General features: G+C 42.6%; 1 protein-coding gene across 2 annotated transcripts in view; it reads right to left on the reverse strand.

The window, feature by feature from the left end:
• The window catches only part of LOC132816623 (short transient receptor potential channel 6-like), a 131,558-nt gene that overhangs the window by 92,576 nt on the left and 18,319 nt on the right, over nucleotides 1–20,663 (reverse strand). For both annotated transcript variants that reach the window (XM_060826437.1, XM_060826436.1), the window contains exon 2: nucleotides 13,724–14,489. In XM_060826437.1, coding sequence (XP_060682420.1) covers nucleotides 13,724–14,489 — 766 coding nt within the window. The remainder of the gene's footprint in view (nucleotides 1–13,723; nucleotides 14,490–20,663) is intronic.

The following is a 20,663-nucleotide window of genomic DNA, read 5'->3' on the forward strand; positions in this document are numbered from 1 at the left end:
GGTGCCAGGGTCCGAGACGTCTCGGACCGTGTCTTCAGAATCCTTAAGGGAGAGGGTGTGCAGCCAGAAGTCGTGGTACACATTGGCACCAACGACATAGGTAGGAAGAGGGGTGGGGAGGTCATTCAAGAACTCAGGGAGTTAGGCTGGAAGCTAAAAGCTAGGACAGACAGAGTCGTCATCTCTGGGTTGTTGCCGGTGCCACGTGACAGTGAGGCAAGGAATAGGGAGAGAGTGCAGTTGAACACGTGGCTGCAAGGATGGTGTAGGAGGGAGGGCTTCAGGTATTTGGACAATTGGACTGCATTCTGGGGAAGGTGGGACCTGTACAAACAGGACGGGTTGCACCTGAACCAGAAGGGCACCAATATCCTGGGGGGTAGGTTTGCTAGCACTCTTCGGGGGGGTTTAAACTAATTTGGCAGGGGGATGGGATCCGGACTTGTAGTCCAGCAAGTAAACTAGCTGTGTTTCAGGATGTCCAAGAATGTAGGGAGGCTGTGGAGAAGGTAGCACTGACAGGGAATACTTGCGGACACAGAGATGGGCTCAAGTGCGTATACTTCAACGCAAGAAGTATCAGAAATAAGGTGGGGGAACTTAAGGCATGGATCGGTACCTGGGACTATGATGTTGTGGCCATCACGGAAACGTGGATAGAAGAGGGACAGGATTGGATGTTGGAGGTTCCTGGTTACAGATGTTTCAGTAAGATTAGGGAGGGTGGTAAAAAAGGAGGGGGGGGGATGGCATTGCTAATTAGAAATGGTATAACGGCTGCAGAAAGGAAGTTTGAGGGGGATCTGCCTTTGGAGGTAGTATGGGCAGAAGTCAGAAATAGGAAAGTTGCAGTCACCTTGTTGGGTGTTTACTATAGGCCCCCCAATAGCAGCAGAGATGTGGAGAAACAGATTGGGAAACAGATTTTGGAAAGGTGCAGAAGCCACAGGGTCGTAGTCATGGGCGACTTCAACTTCCCAAATATTGATTGGAAGCTCTTTAGATCAAGTAGATTGGATGGGGCGGTGTTTGTGCAGTGTGTCCAGGAAGCTTTTCTAACTCAGTATGTAGATTGTCCAACCAGAGGGGAGGCCATATTGGATTTGGTACTCGGTAATGAACCGGGACAAGTGATGGGCTTGTTAGTGGGTGAACATTTTGGTGATGGTGATCACAATTCTGTGACTTTCACCTTGGTTATGGAGAGAGATAGGTGCGCACAACAGGGTAGATTTTACAATTGGGGGAAGGGAAATTACGATGCTGTAAGACAGGATTTGAGGAGCATAAGTTGGAAGCATAGGCTGTCAGGGAAGGATGTGGTGGAAATGTGGAACTTTTTCAAGGAGCAGATACGACGTGTCCTTGATATGTATGTACCTATCAGGCAGGAAAGAAATGATCGTGTGAGGGAGCCTTGGTTGACGAGGGAGGTTGAATGTCTAGTAAAGAGGAAGAAGGAGGCTTACATAAGGTTGAGGAAACAGGGTTCAGACAGAGCGTTGGTGGGATACAGGATAGCCAGAAGGGAGCTGAAGAAAGGGATTAGGAGAGCTAAGAGAGGGCATGAATAATCCTTGGCGGATAGAATCAAGGATAACCCCAAGGCATTTTATGCGTATGTGAGAAACATGAGAATGACGAGAACGAGGGTAGGTCCGATCAAGGACAGTAGTGGGAGATTGTGTATTGAGTCGGAAGAGATAGGAGGTCTTGAATGAGTACTTTTCTTCAGTATTTACGAACAAGAGGGACCGTATTGTTGAAGAGGAGAGTGTGAAACGGACTGGTAAGCTAGAAGAGATACTTGTTAGGAAGGAAGATGTGTTGGACATTTTGAACAACTTGAGGATAGACAAGTCCCCCGGGCCTGACAGGATATATCCTAGGATTGTGTGGGAAGCAAGAGAGGAAATTGCATAGCCGTTGGTAATGATCTTTTCGTCTTCACTGTCAACGGGGGTGGTACCAGGGGACTGGAGAGTAGCGAATGTTGTGCCCCTGTTCAAAAAAGGGAATAGGGATAACCCCGGGAATTACAGGCCAGTTAGTCTTACTTCTGTGGTAGGCAAAGTAATGGAAAGGGTACTGAGGGATAGGATTTATGAGTATCTGGAAAGACACTGCTTGATTAGGGACAGCCAGCACGGATTTGTGAAGGGTAGGTCTTGCCTTACAAGTCTTATTGAATTCTTTGAGGAGGTGACCAAGCATGTGGATGAGGGTAAAGCAGTGGATGTAGTGTACATGGATTTTAGTAAGGCATTTGATAAGGTTCCCCATGGTAGGCTTATGCGGAAAGTCAGGAGGCATGGGATAGAGGGAAACCTGGCCAATTGGATTGAAAACTGGCTAACCGGTCGAAGTCAGAGAGTGGTGGTAGATGGTAAATATTCAGCCTGGAGCCCAGTTACAAGTGGAGTTCCGCAGGGATCAGTTCTGGGTCCTCTGCTGTTTGTAATTTTTATTAATGACTTGGATGAGGGAGTCGAAGGGTGGGTCAGTAAATTTGCAGATGATACGAAGATTGGTGGAGTTGTGGACAGTGAAGAGGGTTGTTGTCGTTTGCAAAGGGACTTAGATATGATGCAGAGCTGGGCTGAGGAGTGGCAGATGGAGTTCAACCCTGCCAAGTGTGAGGTTGTCCATTTTGGAAGAACAAATAAGAATGCAGAATACAGGGTTAACGGTAGAGTTCTTAGTCAGGTGGAGGAACAGAGGTACCTTGGGGTCTATGTACATAGATCTTTGAAAGTTGCCACTCAGGTGGATAGAGCTTGTAAGAAGGTCTATGGTGTATTAGCGCTCATTAGCAGAGGGATTGAATTCAAGAGTCGTGAAGTGATGTTGCAGCTGTACAGGACTTTGGTTAGGCCACATTTGGAGTACTGTGTGCAGTTCTGGTCGCCTCACTTTAGGAAAGATGTGGAAGCTTTGGAGAGGGTGCAGAGAAGATTTACCAGGATGTTGCCTGGAATGGAGAATAGGTCATACGAGGACAGGTTGAGAGTTCTCGGCCTTTTCTCGTTGGAACGGCGAAGGATGAGGGGTGACTTGATAGAGGTTTATAAGATGATCAGAGGAATAGATAGAGTAGACAGTCAGAAACTTTTTCCCCGGCTACAACAGAGTATTACAAGGGGACATAAATTTAAGGTGAAGGGTGGAAGGTGTAGGGGAGATGTCAGGGGTGTGTTCTTTACCCAGAGATTGGTGGGGGCATGGAATGCGCTGCCTGTGGGAGTGGTAGAGTCAGAATCATTGACGACCTTTAAGCGGCAATTGGATAGGTACATGGATGGGTGCTTAATCTAGGATAGATGTTCGGCACAACATCGTGGGCCGAAGGGCCTGTTCTGTGCTGTATTGTTCTATGTTCTATGTTCTACTATAGTACAAACACAGGGATATATAGAACGCAGGGTGATGGATGCAGTTTAAGTACTATAGTACAAACACAGGGATATATAGAAGGCAGGGTGAAGGATGTAGGTTAAGTACTATAGTACAAACACAGGGATATATAGAAGGCAGGGTGAAGGATGTAGGTTAAGTACTATAGTACAAACACAGGGATATATAGAAGGCAGGGTGAAGGATGTAGGTTAAGTACTATAGTACTAACACAGGGATATATAGACGGCAGGGTGAAGGATGTAGGTTAAGTACTATAGTACTAACACAGGGATATATAGAAGGCAGGGTGAAGGATGTAGGTTAAGTACTATAGTACTAACACAGGGATATATAGAAGGCAGGGTGAAGGATGTAGGTTAAGTACTATAGTACAAACACAGGGATATATAGAAGGCAGGGTGAAGGATGCAGTTTAAGTACTATAGTGCTAACACAGGGATATATAGAAGGCAGGGTGAAGGATGTAGGTTAAGTACTATAGTACTAACACAGGGATATACAGAAGGCAGGGTGAAGGATGTAGGTTAAGTACTATAGTGCAAACACAGGGATATATAGAAGGCAGGGTGAAGGATGTAGGTTAAGTACTATAGTACAAACACAGGCATATATAGAAGGCAGGGTGAAGGATGTAGGTTAAGTACTATAGTACAAACACAGGGATATATAGAAGGCAGGGTGAAGGATGTAGGTTAAGTACTATAGTACAAACACAGGAATGCCGCCGAGAGCAGAAGGATGTGTGAGCGGGAATTCTTGAGGGCCACAAACAAACTCGAAGATAACTAAATAAAAGATGTCAAACAACAAAAGCTACAAATCTGGAGACAATTTGGAGGTCTATGCAGAGGTGTCACTTTGAAGACAATACTCCCCCAGCCCCTTCACCTGGTAGATAAAACCAAAAGAGCTGCAGATGCTTGAAGTTCGAAACAAAAACAGAAATTGAGGGAAAAGCCCAGCAGAGAACTAATCAAAATGTCCATAATCTTTCGAAAATGTTAGTGCCATTGCCATTCCTCAAAGTACAGTCTACAAAAACATGCAGCAGTTTCCAAAACTGAGCTGGAGGAACTGTGATGTATATTTGGACAGTGGATTGCCAGGGCAGACAAACAAAGCCAGGTGGCAGTTTCACAGTATTGTATTTGAGAACCACTATGAAAAATCCCAAGGTTCATGGTATTATTGGGGAGAAGAACACATTGAACAATTAAAAATGAAGCATTGTGTTTTGAAATTTCCATCACTGGGAAAAGTTAGGAAAAGGAACCTTGATGGTTTCAGTGACGCAATTGAGCAAAACCAGCTGGCCATATTGGATGGAGGACAGCTGGAACTTTATTGTGTTAAGAAAAAGCAAACTAATGTCATCTTTTTGATTTTTGGTTTGTTTTCTTTATCATTGTTGCATATATCGTGTATGTGGTATGTAATTTGATTTTATTATAATTTTAAATCAAAAGGAATTTAAATTCTGGAACAATGCCTGAAACCTAATGGAACAAATCAGCAGGTGATAGATTTATTAAAAGTGAATCGGGTGTGTATTGGGTGTTTAAATACAGGGAGTTGGTTATCAGTCAAACTGGAATTTAATGGAGTATGATTCACTAAGATAAACTGCATTTGATTTGTTGTTGTCGCATGTCATCATGTGGACAGGAGTAGGGCCAGAAAACTGAAGGATAGCAAATGTTGATCCCTTGTTAAAAAAGGGGAGTCGAGACAGCCCTGGTAATTACAGACCAGTAAACCTTATTTCGGTTGTGGGTAAGGTGTTGGAAAAGGTTATAAGCAATAGGATTTGTAATCATCTGGAAAGGAATAATTTGATTAGGGATAGTTGACACGGTTTTGTGAAGAGTAGGTTGTGCCTCACAAACCTAACTGAGTTCTTCGAGAAGGTGACAAAACAGGTGGATGAAGGTTAAGTGGTTGATGTGGTGTATGTGGACTTCAATAAAGTGTTTGATAAGGTTCCCCATGGTAGGCTATTGCACAAAATAAGGAGTTTTGTGATTGAAGGTGATTTAGCGGTTTGGATCAGAAATTAGTTAGCTGAGTGAATACAGAGTGTGATGGTTGATGGGGAAATGTTCATCCCAGAGCTCAGTTACCAGTGGGGTACCACAAGGATCTGTTTTGGGGCCATTCCTGTTTATCATTTTTTTTTTGAGTGGGAGCAGCGGCTGAGTATAAACGAACCCGGAAGACGACAGCTAAGGTAAGACAGTTTGTTTTAAAATTATTACCGGTAGCGGGCAGCGGTGTTTTTTTCTCTCTCTCTCTTCACAGAAAGAGCGGGAGAAGTAGGGGGAAGTGACGACGACCAGAGGGGCAGCCGGGAAGGAAAGCAGTGAGTATAAATACTCACCCTTCGACGCCAACGGTGGTTTTGAGTATATAAATCAGGAAGGCAGCTAAACCCGAGACTCTACACCTGTAGTATCTCCCACCCACCCTCCTCCTCTCACCTCCTTAACTACACTGGTTTTTTAAGGTAAGGATTTTCTATTTCTTTACCAGTGACTGGTTAAAAATCTACTTTTTTGTACATCTATTAATTCTTTTTTAGGAAAAGACTTTAGCAGAGAGGTATCAGAAAGTATTTTAACTCAAACCTGTACAAAGTAACAAAGTAATTAACTAAGCAGAGATGGCTGGTCAGGTGATGTGCTGTAGCTGTATGATGTGGGAGCTGGCTGATCCCATTGTGAATGGCAGTGACCACATCTGCAGTAAGTGTTGGTTGCTGGAAGAACTCCGGATCAGAGTTGATGATCTGGAATCTGAGTTTCAAACACTACGGCACATCCGGGAGGGGGAGAGTTACCTGGACGCTTTGTTTCAGGAGGCAGTCACACCTGGGAGATTAAGTAATTCACATTCAGTTAGTGATCAGGGACATCAGAGTATGGCTGTAAGTGAGGCAGGTAGGGGAACCTGAGTTCAGGAGTGGAGGAGCCTCAGCCCTTGACCTTGTCCAACTGGTATGAGATTCTTGCTCCCTGTACGGATGAGGAAAAGGGCAATGGACAGGATGAGCCGGCTGACCACGGCACCATGGTGCAGAAGGCCATTCAAGAGGGGGGGAGCTAATAGATAAGTGGTGGTTATAGGGGATTCTATAATTAGGGGGACAGATAGTATCCTTTGCCAGCCGGATCGGGAGTCTCGCATGGTGTGTTGCCTGCCCGGTGCCAGGGTGCGGGACATCTCCGACCGGCTTGAAAGGATATTGGAGCGGGAGGGGGAGGATCCAGTTGTTGTGGTCCACGTTGGTACTAACAACATAGGCAAAGCTAGGGTGGAGGACCTGTTTGGGGATTACGAAGCACTAGGAAGGAAATTGAAGTACAGGCCCTCAAGGGTCATAATCTCTGAATTACTGCCCGAGCCACGTGCCAATTGGCATAGGGATAAGAAAATTAGGGAAGTAAACACGTGGCTAAGGGATTGGTGTGGGAAAGAGGGATTCCACTTCATGGAGCATTGGCATCAGGTTTGGAATAGGGGGGATCTGTACCGTTGGGACAGTCTCCACCTGAACCGATCAGGTACCAATGTTCTAGCGAAGAGGATAAATAGGGTGGTCAGTAGGACTTTAAACTTCTGAGCTGGGGGGAAGGGAAAGTGAAAGCGACAGGGAGTGTGGAGTTAAATGGAAAGATAAGCAGCAAGATAGCATGTGTCCAGGCGGATTTAAACTCGAGGCAGACTGGGAATGCAGCAAAAACAAAGGATAACTTAGGACATCTTATGACTTCCAATATCTCTAATGATAAAATGAGCATTAAGGCACCTTACCTGAATGCTCGTAGCATTCATAACAAAGCAGATGAGCTAATGGCACAGATCATCGTGAATGATTATGATGTGTAGGCATGACAGGGGCGTGGTTACAGGAGGGTCAGGACTGGCAGTTAAACCTCCAAGGATTTTCAACTTATCGAAAACACAGGGAGGTGGGCAGAGGGGGTGGGGTTGCCTTGTTAGTTAAGAACAAAATTAAATCCATGGCACTGAATGACATAGCGTCGGATGGTGTGGAGTCTGTGTGGGTGGAATTGAGGAACCACAAAGGCAAATAAAAACCATAATAGGAGTTATGTACAGACCTCCTAACAGTGGTCAGGACCAGGGGTGCAACATGTACCGGGAAATAGAGAAGGCATGTCAGAAAGGCAAGGTCACAGTGATCATGGGAGACTTCAATATGCAGGTGGACTGGGTAAATAATGTTGCCTGCAGATCCAAAGAAAGGGAATTCATGGAATGCTTACAGGATGGCTTTTTGGAACAGCTTGTCATGGAGCCCACAAGGGAGCAGGCTATTCTGGACCTAGTGCTATGTAATGAACCAGACTTTATAAAAAATCTTAAAGTAAGGGAACCCTTAGGAAGCAGCGATCATAATATGGTAGAGTTTAGTCTGCAATTTGAAAGAGAGAAGGCAAAATCGGATATAATAGTGTTACAGTTAAACAAAGCTAACTATGAGGGCATGAGAGAGGAACTGACAAAAATAGACTGGAAGCAGAGCCTAGCGGGGAAGACAGTAGAGCAAAAATGGCAGGAGTTTGTGGGTATAATTGAGGACACTGTACAGACATTCATCCCCAAGAAAAGAAAGATATCCGGGGAGGGATTAGACAGCCATGGCTGACAAAGGAAGTCAGGAAATGTATTAAAGAAAAAGAGAGATCCTATAAAGTGGCCAAGAGCAGTGAGAATTCAGAAGATTGGGAAGGCTATAAAAGCAAACAGAGGATAACAAAGAGAGTAATAAGGAAGGAGAGGATCAAATATGAAGGTAGGCTAGCCAGTAATATTAGAAATGATAGTAAAAGTTTCTTTCAATACATAAGAAACAAACGACAGGCAAAAATAGACATTGGACCACTTCAAACTGATGCAGGAAGCCTAGTGATGGGAGATATGGAAATAGCAGGAGAAATTAACAAGTACTCTGCATCAGTCTTCACAGTGGAAGACATGAGTAATATCCCAACAATTAAAGGGAGTCAGGGAGCTGAGTTGAGTATGGTTGCTGTTACAAAAGAGAAAGTGCTAGAAAAGCTAAAAGGTTTTAAAATTGATAGATCACCTGCCCCCGATGGGATACATCCTAGAGTTCTGAGAGAAGTGGCTGAGGAAATAGTGGAGGCATTGGTTGAGATCTTTCAAAAGTCACTGGAATCAGGGAAAATCCCGGATGATTGGAAGATCGCTGTTGTAACCCCCTTGTTCAAGAAAGGATCAAGACAAAAGATGGAAAATTATAGGCCAATTAGCCTAACCTCGGTTGTTGGTAAAATTCTAAAATCCATCATTAAGGATGAGGTTTCTAAATTCTTGGAAGAGCAGAGTCTGATTAGAACAAGTCAACATGGATTTAGTAAGGGGAGGTCATGCCTGACAAACCTGTTGGAATTCTTTGAAGAGGTTACAAGTAGGTTAGACCAGGGAAACCCAGTGGATGTGGTCTATCTAGACTTCAAAAAAGCCTTTGATAAGGTGCCACTCGAGAGGCTGCTGAGCAAGGTGAGCGCCCATAGTGTTCGAGGTGAGCTACTGGTATGGATTGAGGATTGGCTGTCTGACAGAAGGCAGAGATTTGGGATAAAAGGTTCTTTTTCGGAATTGCAGCCGGTGACAAGTGGTGTCCCGCAGGGTTCAGTGTTAGGGCCACAGCTGTTCACGTTATATATTAATGATCTGGATGAAGGGACTGGGGGCATTCTAGAGAAGTTTGCCGATGATACAAAGTTAGGTGGACAGGCAGGTAGTACTGAGGAAGGATCTAGACAGTTTGGGAGAGTGGTCCAGGAAATGGCTGATGGAATTCAACGTGAGCAAATGCGAGGTCTTGCACTTTGGAAAAAAGATTAAAAGAATAGACTACTTTCTAAATGGTGAGAAAATTCATAAAGCCAAAGTACAAAAGGATCTGGGAGTGCAAGTCCAGGATTCTCTAATGGTAAACATGAAGGTTGAGTCCGTGATTAAGGAAGCGAATGCAGTGTTGTCACTTATCTCAAGAGGGTTGGAATATAAAAGCACCATTGTGCTACTGAGACTTTATAAAGCTCTGGTTAGACCCCATTTGGAGTACTGTGTCCAGTTTTGGTCCCCACACCTCAGGAAGGACATACTGGCACTGGAACGTGTCCAGTGGAGATTCACATGGATGATCCCTGGAATGGGTGGTCTAACATACGACGAATGGCTGAGGATCCTGGGATTGTATTCATTGGAGTTTAGAAGATTGAGGGGAGACTTAATAGAAACTTACAAGATAATACATGGCTTGGAAAGGGTGGACGCTAGGAAATTGTTTCCGTTAGGCGAGGAGACTAGGACCCATGGACACAGCCTTAGAATTAGAGGGGGTCAATTCAGAACAGAAATGCGGAGACATTTCTTCGGCCAGCGAGTGGTGGGCCTGTGGAATTCATTGCCGCAGAGTGCAGCGGAGGCTGGGACGCTAAATGTCTTCAAGGCAGAGATTGATAGATTCTTGATGTCACGAGGAATTAAGGGCTACGTGGAGAATGCGGGTAAGTGCAATTGAAATGCCCATCAGCCATGATTGAATGGCGGAGTGGACTCGATGGGCCGAATAGCCTTACTTCCACTCCTATGTCTTATGGTCTTATGGTCTATAAATGATCTGGAGGTGGGCGTAGAAGGATGGGTTAGTAAATTTGCGGATGACACTCAGGTAGGCAGAGTTGTGGATAGTGCCAAAGGATGTTGTGGGTTACAAGGGACATAGGTAAGATGCAGAGCTGGGCAGAGAAGTGGCAAATAGTGTTTAATGCAGAAAAGTGTGAGGTAGTTCACTTCAGCAGAAATAACGGGCGGCACGGTGGCACAGTGGTTAGCACTGCTGCCTCACAGCGCCTGTAGACCCGGGTTCAATTCCCGACTCAGGCGACTGACTGTGTGGAGTTTGCACGTTCTCCCCGTGTCTGCGTGGGTTTCCTCCGGGTGCTCCGGTTTCCTCCCACAGTCCAAAGATGTGCGGGTCAGGTGAATTGGCCAAGCTAAATTGCCCGTAGTGTTAGGTAAGGGGTAAATGTAGGGGTATGGGTGGGTTGCGCTTCGGCGGGTCGGTGTGGACTTGTTGGGCCGAAGGGCCTGTTTCCACACTGTAAGTCTAATCTAATCTAAAAAACAGGAAAGCAGAGTACTGGGCTAATGGTAAAAATCTTGACAGTGTAGATGAGCAGAGAGATCTCGGTGTGTGGTGAAGGCATATGGTGTGTTGGTGTTTATTGGTAGGGGGATTGAGTTTTGGAGTCACGAGGTCATGCTTCAGCTGTACAAGTCACTGGTAAGGCTGCACCTGGAGTATTGTGTACAGTTCTGGTCACCACATTATAGGAAGGATGTGGAAGCTTTGGAAAGGGTTCAGTGAAGATTTACTAGGATGTTGCTCAGAATGGAAGGAAGATCTTACAAGGAAAGGCTGAGGGAACCGAGGCTGTTTTTGTTGGAGAGCAGAAGGTTGAGAGGTGACTTAATTGAGACAGACAAGATAATCAGAGAGTCAGATAGGGTGGATAGTGAGAGCTTTTTTTCTTGGTTGATGATGGCTAGCATGAGAAGATATAGCTTTAAATTGAGGGGTGATAGATTTCAGACCAATATCAGAGATAGTTTCTTTAGGGGTGTGGAACAGCCTGCCTGCAATAGTCATAGACTCACCAACTTTAAGGGCATTTAAATGGGCATTGGACACACATATGGATAATAATGGAATGGTATAGGGTAGATGGGCATCAGAGTAATTTTACAGGTTGGTGCAACATCGAGGGCTGAAAGGGCTGTACTGTGCTGTAATGTTCCATATTCTATGTACCAAGATACAGTGAAAAATGTTGTTTTGCATGCTCCACAGGCAGATCCTACAGGCAGACGTGTATTCAAACTTTTATATCTTCTACCCAATGGAAGAGGGTGGAAGAGAGTGTAACTGGGTGGAAGGGGTCTTTTGTTATGTTGGTTGCCTTCTGAGGCAGCGGGAAGTATCGCTCCTGTCAATGGATGGAAGGCTGGTTTGTGCGATGGACTGGGCTGTGGTCACCACTCTCTGCAGTTCCTTGTGGTCTTGGGTAGAGCCATTGCCAAACCACGCTGTGACACATCCATAGAGGATGCACCCGAGGGGCATGTATAAACATTGATGAGTGTTTTTGTGGATTTGTTGAATTTCCTGAGCCATCTGAAGCTATATTTAAAACAGTTACCTTCTGTTGTGTAATACTGGATCATGGGAAATTCCCCCCAGAAATGATGGAAGTTAATTAGAATTGATTATTCATTCCTTTCAGAAGACTACATTACTTATATAAAGTTCATGTCATAACTTATCTCACATGGTTCTGAAAACTGAACTTATTAGAATAGTTAGTTTCCAACAAAATGTTGTGGTTCATTTGCTTTCCTTCTCCTTCCTGTTCCCAAAACTGCAATGGTCTTAAAATATGGCCAATGATTTTACCGTCTGTTGGCAATGAAGCCAGTTTCATTTTGAAAGAGACATACCAATGATTCCTTCAGAGTATTTGCTTCAATTATAAAGCAAACCAGAATCCGAGAGTGTATTGAAGTCTCTGATTGCCTTGATTTAATAAAATTAATCAGAGCTTTCACAATGTAAATTCCACAGACAATGAAACCAAAGAAATGCATCATATTTCAGGCCTGATTTATTCATCAGGTCCTGGAAAAGTAATAGATTTCGTGAGGACTAATAGGCAATCTATTTCATGGTCCTTAAATAATATCTCGATTAAAAACGTATGTTTGTTAAAATAAAAACTAACTTGAATGTGGGGTCAGGAGGAGGATGAAGGTTTCTCCTGATCCTAATGTAAACAATGTAAGCCAGTCAGTTCCTGCTTATGGATCTCAACAGGCAACTTCAATGAGCTCAGATTGCAATTTCAAATTCCAGATCATGACTTTGATCCTTCTTGCTTTCCATCAATCCAGCCTTCAATCCCTGTTCCATCACTCTCTGTAACCCTGGTTAATGCACCCATCCTTCTCTTGCATGTTGTCCACCTCCCTGTTTTTAATAAGGACTTGCCCGAGGGCTGCTATTAAAGATGGATCAAGCCAATCTCAGAGGCTTTTCACCACAAGCTGTTTAAGATTGCCCTTTAGCTCTATGTAGTTACATCATTTAATAGTTATTTTGCCCATTCAATTCAGATATTTAATAGCAAATAGAACAAGAAGACTTCTGTTTGTTACTTACTAAGCTCTTCCCCAGGTCTGATGCTAAAATCACTTTCTTGTTATTAATTTACAGGAAACAGCTATCACTGATAAGGGCAGCATTTATTACTCATGCCTTAACCTGGAGGCAGTGCTCAGTCACCTAAAGGTCAACCACATTGCTGTGCGTCAAAAGTCATATCTCAACTGAGTAGATAACCCTCCCTAATGCATAAAGTATGTCTGGGAAAATCATCCTATTTAAATATAGAGTTTTAGAACCTGTAAATGAAAAGTTTCACAATATCTTCCGATAGCAGCAACATGACCTCCCAACTCCTGTACTCAATACTCTGACCAATAAAAGAAAGCATACCAAATGCCTTCTTCAATATGCTATCAACCTGCAACTCTACTTTCAAGGAACTATATAACTTCATTCCAAAGTCTCTTTGTTCAGCAACAGTCCCCAGGCTTTACCGTTAGGTGTATCGGGCCTGCTCTGATTTTTACTGTACAAAAGCAAAAGAATAAAGTGAATGTAACTCAACTCTTGACATTTTATATAAGCAACTCCTAATTTTTAAAAATAAATTCACAGGATGCGGGCATCACTGGCTAGGCCCAGAATTTATTACCTACCCCTAATTGCCCAGAGGGTCATTAAGAATCAATCACATTGCTGGGTCTGGAGTCACATCTGGGATGGCAGCTTTATTCCCTAAAGGACATTAGTGAACCAGATGGATTTTTCTAACAATGGATTCATGGTAATCATTGACTTAATTTCAGAGGTTTTTTTATTGAATTCATATTCTATAATCTGCCACGGTGAGATTCAAACCCAGGAACCCAGAACATTACCTGGATCTCTGGATTAACAGTCCAGCGATAATCCACTAGGCCATCACTTCCCCATAAGAATGTGTTAAATTAAAGTATAGAATAAGCTACTGTGATATGTGGAAAACATGAGTGTCCAATGTAGAATGACTGGCTTATTCTGATGAAGTTAACATTATGGGTTCTATCCATTATCGATTCCAAGAGAGCAGCAGGAATTTGAACTTACCTTAAATTCCTTCTCAATATTGGCGAGTACATTAAGCTCATTACTCAGCTCCAGAGCAGTAAGTACTGGGTCCTCACTGGAGAGTGACAAGTAGGCAGGACTTGCCAAGCCCCTGTAGGCATTGATTCGAGATCTTGAGTGGCTGAAAGAATCATTCAGCTGATTCTCTGTACACACCTTGCATTTGCAAAAATAGTTATGGGGTCGGTCAATCCGGGCTCCTCTTCTCAGTAAAATATGAACTATTTCATATTCCTGGCAATGAGCTGCCAGAATGATCGGAGTGATATCATGGGAAAACCTTGTGCCATCTTCATCATAGGCGTAAAAATCATTGTATCCTGGGTTTCTTTGCTCTGGACTGAGAGCTAGTGTGTGCATTGTAGCAAACAGATGATGATTCAAAATGGCCTCCACAATTCGCACATACCCTTTACTGATGGCCAATAACAAACCATCTCCAACACGGGACAGGTTGTCGATCTTCAGCAGGAGCTCTATGACTTCCAAATGTTCATTAGCGACAGACAGTTGCAATGCGTTCTGACCCATGTAATCAACACAATTCACATTCAGTGATTCGGATTCCTCCAGCATCTTTCTGACCACAGGAACATTACCGTATTCAGCTGCATCTAAAAACCTTTCTTCTTCAGGAGTTAGGTTGGTGGATCTGTCATTAAACATGTAAGCTGGCCCCCGGAATGCCTGTCTCCTCCCTTTCTGCACAGTTTGTCTCCGTGGTCTCTCCTCACCGAAAGGACTGCTAAATATAAGAGAAGAAAGATTTTTTAGAGTAGAAATACATCTAGCTTCATGCTCATTCAGCATTTCTAATTTAAGAAAAAAGGTTGAAATTCTACAATTTGCTCACATTTCCATATAATATTTGTGTGGAATTCATTGCCACGGATTGGCAGTGGAGGCCGGGACGCTAAATGTCTTCAAGGCAGAGATTGATAAATTCTTGATGTCACAAGGAATTAAGGGCTACGGGGAGAATGTGGGTAAGTGGAGTTGAAATGTCCATCAGCCATGATTGAATGGTGGAGTGGACTCGATGGGCCGAATGGCCTTACTTCCACTCCTATGTCTTATGGTCTCAATATTTAATAAAATCACAAGGTGAAGGAGATTGTTGATTCATTAGCAAGGTTTATTAGGATGACTAACAATGAACAATTACAATACTTTGCATTATTTTTATTTGAATCTTAAAACTCTGGTCAGTTCTGTACATTAAAAACTGTTGTTATGAAGTATTTTTGTGAACAACTTCAGAAGACTTGGAAATTTGGGCATGCCAACTGATTTAATTTCAATCCAGTTCTGAATTCATGCAGGATTAATTTTTGCATTAAGTTACAAAAGAAACTAATGAGGCTGTGGAATGGATAACCGGTGAAGCTGCCGGGAGAAGGCTCATCGAGCAGACTTTAAATATCAAAATCAAGTGTGACATCAGCTGGACACCAACAATACCTTAGCAGCACTCTGGGTCAGGTACATTCTGTGCTTATTCTGCCCATCATGGTTGGTTGCTAGGACATAGACACTAACAGAAAGGGTATAGTTTGTTTGTTTGGGTAAAAGGTTAATTAGGAGTGTATCACAAAAATCAGCTTCTGCATCTCGAGATGGGAGAAAATGCTGCAAGTTACTTTTTCTGTTTGAAAGGTCAGAAAAGCTAATCAATATTACTGGGCCTTGGATGGCTGCACACTTCCCTAAAGAACTTGGTTTTATCTGCAATCCATTTAGCCTGATGCTGCTGAGCTCTTGCCCTTGAAATAGCTGCACCTCCCTTTGGGGCTAGATATTGTCTAATCCACCTGTTTCCTTTGTTCTGAAACCTGTTCCGAAACTCCATATTCAAATATGCATCTCTGTAGAAATTGGGGCTTCAGCTTGGGCCTCCCAGTTCAAAGGAAGGGACAGTACCACAAGTACCTCTCTTACTGGAACTAATGCGTGACTGGTCATTCTGCCTAAAGTCCACACGTGCTAAAGCACAAAAGGAAATGATTTCCATTGGAACAAAGGTTCAACAGCATTGCTGCAAACTACTTTCTGCAATAGGACAATGTCCTGTAAACCACTTATTGTCTTCCAAAAACAGTATTTTGGAATCACTTTTTTATACGGGAGAAAACTGATCTGAATTATGTTCTTTTTAATTTTGCTGAAGCACTGTCACCAGAGGCTAGCACCTAGAACTAATTGTTAATTCAGTGAAATTAATACATTAAAATTTTCCCAACTTTCGTGTGAAATTCTGTTTGATTTTATCCCTATCTGTGTATGTCTGTGTCTGTGTGTGCGTGTATGTATGTCCATGTATGTGTGTGTGCACATATGTGTGTCCATGTATGTGTGTGTGTGTGTCGTGTAGTTGTGTATGTAGTTGTGTCCATGTGTGTGTGTGTGTCCATGTCAGTGTGTATGTGCGTGTGTGTCTATGTGCATTTGTGTATGTAGCTGTGTCCATATGTGTGTTTGTGTGTAGCTGTGTCTGTGTGTGAGAAAGAATACCTTTATCTGTGATCAGGCCAATCGTTCTTACAGCAAACATCATCTTAAAGGAAGGATAGATTCAAACTGATTCCTGACAGTCAGCCGACGGTTGATGGTCATTGTCTTTTAAAAGGCAAATGCATCAAATGTATTTGTTCAAAACAAACAAAAAACATTTGTGGCAAAATTAACAGCAACCAGAAGTCATAGTAGATTGGTCTTTTAATGAGAAATTAAAAAGAAGCTGCATCTGGCCTATCAGGATGAGCAGAGAGTGTCTCCATGCTGTGTCAGTTCATGTTTATTCCTCACATTACATCACTCAAAAATGGCAAGGTTGGTCATTCTCATATTGCTGTTCAAAAACGTGCTGTGCTCTAATTGGCTGTCATTCCTAAAGATACAACAGAAGTCCTTCATTGGCTGTAAAGTACTTTGGAACATGAAAGGCACCATTTAAATGCAATAAATCAAAGAACTGCAGACCCTGGGAAAAAATACAAAAACAAATTGCCGGAGAAACTCAACAAATCTGGCAGCATTTGTGGAGAGGAAGCAAAGTCAATGTTTTGAGTCAAGTGACCCTTATTCAGAACTGAAGGTTTAAATGCAGTTCGTTCTTTGTTTAAAATCCATATTCACCCTTAAAATCAAAATATTAAAGAAGAAATCATGCAGATTAATATAACTTTACCAAAAACCTGCTGTAGGAAGAGGTTTATGTTTGGACGAAGTACTGCAGTATATTATCAAGCAGATTTGGGCGATGTGACAGAGCTGGAAGCGGGTGGTTTCAGTTATGATACAAATATTGTTGGGAGTTCATCCTGGGGTTAAAAAAATGCAAAGGCCATAAATTTTCAGGATTGCTTTGGACAGAGAAGGAGGCAAGGCTGAGATAAAAATAACCGCTTAGCTGGAAATCCCACCTCCATTTCTGAGTGCGGCCACTTTCCCCAAGAAGAGGAGTGAAAGCTGGTCTTATTTGAAACTGAGCTGAAACCATTGTGGGGCTCATCTCCAGTACATTTGTACATTTCCAGAGTTCTGTTGCTGCTTGTTTTCAGACAAGCTTCATGAAGAATTGTGTAAATTGGGGGAATAGTTCAAAAATAATGTTTACTTGCAGTACACCCACATGCTAACTGCATCCATATATGTTAATTTTGTTCAATGCAGCAAGTGTTCACTTTTTGAGAGATGTTTGATGATGAAGATGATTAAAGTTGAGAAGGTGAATTTCTTTCCAATGAAAAGTTATTGGAGAACCATGTTTTAAACATTTATGTCCCAAAACCTAAATATTAGTGTTCTATTTTTTTCTTTTAACAGCAATTCCTTATTTTAGAAATGTCAACTCTCTTCTCCATGTCTTAATCCCATCAAACAGTGTTCCCAAAGTGAGAACTGGCCTTTGTTTCTGACATTCAAGAATCCAGTGATAAAGGGATTATTATATAGCAGCTCGATATCTAGACTCATAGCTCTTCAAGAATTAAAAGTCTCAAAGTTTGACTCTCTTTAGAGATTGGAACCGAGGCCAGATGGAATTTAATGATTATGGATTTCCCGGATTGGGCCAGATTAACAGCCCCAATCAGGGAGCCCTGGCTGACAGATAATAACCAGGAGATTCAGGAAGCCTCCTCAGTCCAGGCACTGAATCTGAGATGGCTGGTCACAGCCCATGTAATTAAAGGGTGACCTGGTGTGTCTGTGGGATGTTGCTATATTGGAACAGTTAAGTAGTAAATGTTACTGGATCTATTATTCTGTTAAGTTTCCCAATAGAGTTAAGTTATTCTAAGTTCCTCTTTCTTTGATTGCATTTTAACTACAGTGTTTAAATAAATTATGTTTTGCTTAATGCGAAGTAATTTGACCACTCGCATTGCATCTGGAACAAACACATTCCATCTGCCTTTAAAATAAGAAAAGTTTAGGGGTCTGGGTCTGGTCCATAACGTGTATCATAGGTGAGTGGTCACAGGACATTAAATGGGATGGAGCGTAGGAGGGGCCATAATTCAGCAATTAATTGGCAGGGGGCATGATGAACGATGGTGGCAGATAAACTGTAGGGAAGGTTAAAGGGCTTATCAGCTTCTGAAACAACTGAAATGACGCTGTAAAGTTCCAGGCTGGTCTTCGAAGCAGCCTGTCCCAATACTGATCCTGCCCACTGCAGACATCCCGGTCCCATCCTGCTTTCACACTCAGTGGGTCCAACAATAACCACTTTCAAAAGCAAACATCAGTGGGATTCTGGGTATTTTTATAACCAGGTCACATTTGGGGATGAGCCACCTGCCTTACTAATAAAAATCCATCCATCGCTCCACGCACCAATTCAGAAAACCAACCTCTCGATGTCATATTTGTAAATCTCCCTTTATTACACTTAGTTATTGATAACTGAGCAGTTTTTAAAAATATTCTCTGCATCTAGCTCTCTAAAAGGTACAAATGGCTTAAATTTCTGGCTTCTACAACTGACACTGCCATCAGTGATATACTTTCACTTCAAGCAAATTATGGATTTTTCATAATTTGAATCAAAGTACTGTCAATTTCTTCTCATTTCGTTTTCACATATTTAGTTATGATTGAATGAGGTACTCAAATTTTAAAAAGTACAATCAATCTGCTGTGAGATTAACGGTATTGCCATGCTTTGTTCACTGTATCGAAGTAATTAAAATGAAGTTTCTGCAGTGAAAATAAATGATTCTCAAAGTGATGCGTGATTTTACATGATTCCATAATGGATTCCATTGGAGATACCAAAGGAAACACAGCCGAACATTTGACAGTGTTAATGTGTACGTCAATCCCATCTTCCTTTTATATCTGAATGTTGAGACTGTTCAATCGCACCCAATATACGGCACAATATTTCATAAGTAGAAGTACCTTAATCATTTTTTTAATTCCAACTGTCCTGCATTTTGAATGGCAGATTTCACAATTTTAAATTGTCTGTTTAATTTCTGGGAAAATCAATTACAGAAGGCCTCTCTGACTTACTTCAAATTAGGATTATTATAAAGAGATGTCCAAGTGAAGGTGCTTTTTGAGCAAGGTGTGAAGTTGTTAAAGACAAGGGAAAAAGAGAGAAAAATAATAATTGAAATAACTCCACAGAGGCCAGTATCTAGTCTCCAAGTCACTCTTAATTTATACATGAACATGCCCTTGACTTTAGTATTGCTTCATTCAGAGTCAGCTATCAGAGGATCAGCATCTCTGACACTCCCCTTTGACGGAGCAATCTAAAGACACAAATGATTGGAAGGATTAGAAGAATGAGGGGGGGATCTGACTGAAATTTACAGAATACTGAAGGGCCTGGACGTTGGGAAGATGTTTCCATTGGCAGGAGAGACAAGGATCAGAGAGCATAGTCATAGCGTAAAGGGAAGATCCTTTAGAACGGAGATAAGGAGAAACTTCTTCAGCCAGAGAGAGATGAATCTGTGGAATTCACTGCCACAGAAGGCTGTGGAGGCCGGGACATTGAGTGTATTTAAGACAGAGATAGATAGGTTCTTGATTGTCAAGGGGATCAAAAGTTACAGGGAGAAAGCGGGAGAACGGGGTTGAGAAACTTATCAGCCATTTTCGAATGGTGGAGCAGACTCAATGGGCTGAATAGCCTCATTTCTGCTCCTATGTCTTATGGTGTTATGGACTGGTTCCATTTTATCCATTCCTAGTTGTTCCATCCAAGCAGGTTTCCTTTACACAAAACCATGTCAACTCTGCCTGAGTGTTAAGATGTTTTTAAATGTCTTGATCCTATCTTTCTTTTTAAGAATAGATTCAAGCATTTTCTCAATATTGAATGTTAGGTCAAGTAGCCTGTAGTTTCCTGCTTCACCTCCCCCTCCCCCCGCTCCACCCTCACCACTTCCTTATACAGATGTGTTACATTTGTAGTTTTCCAAATCTTCTGGGATGTTTTCAGTATTGAAAACTTATAACCTAATGCATCAGTATTTCTTTAGTCACTTCTGTTCAAACCATGGGATGCAGACGATCAGGTCCTCAGGATTGGTCAGGCTCAGGGGGAGGCAATGGTGTAGTGACATTGTCACTGGACTCTTAAATGTTACAATTGTACCAGCCTCCACCACTTCCTCTGGCAGCTCATTCCATACACGTACCACCCTCTGTGTGAAAGTGTTGCCCCTTGAGTCTCTTTTATATCTTTCCCCTCTCACCCTAAACCTATGCCCTCTGGTTCTGGACTCCCCAACTCCAGGGAAAAGACTTTGCTTATTTACCCTACCCATGCCCCGCATAATTTTGTAAACCTCTATAAGGTCACCCCTCAGCCTCCAATACTCCAAGGAAAACAGCCCCAGCCTGTTCAGCCTCTCCCTACAGCTCAAACCCTCCAACCCTGGTAACATCCCTGTAAATC

Source organism: Hemiscyllium ocellatum, chromosome 6, assembly GCF_020745735.1.
Source record: "Hemiscyllium ocellatum isolate sHemOce1 chromosome 6, sHemOce1.pat.X.cur, whole genome shotgun sequence".
Classification (NCBI taxonomy): domain Eukaryota; kingdom Metazoa; phylum Chordata; class Chondrichthyes; order Orectolobiformes; family Hemiscylliidae; genus Hemiscyllium; species Hemiscyllium ocellatum.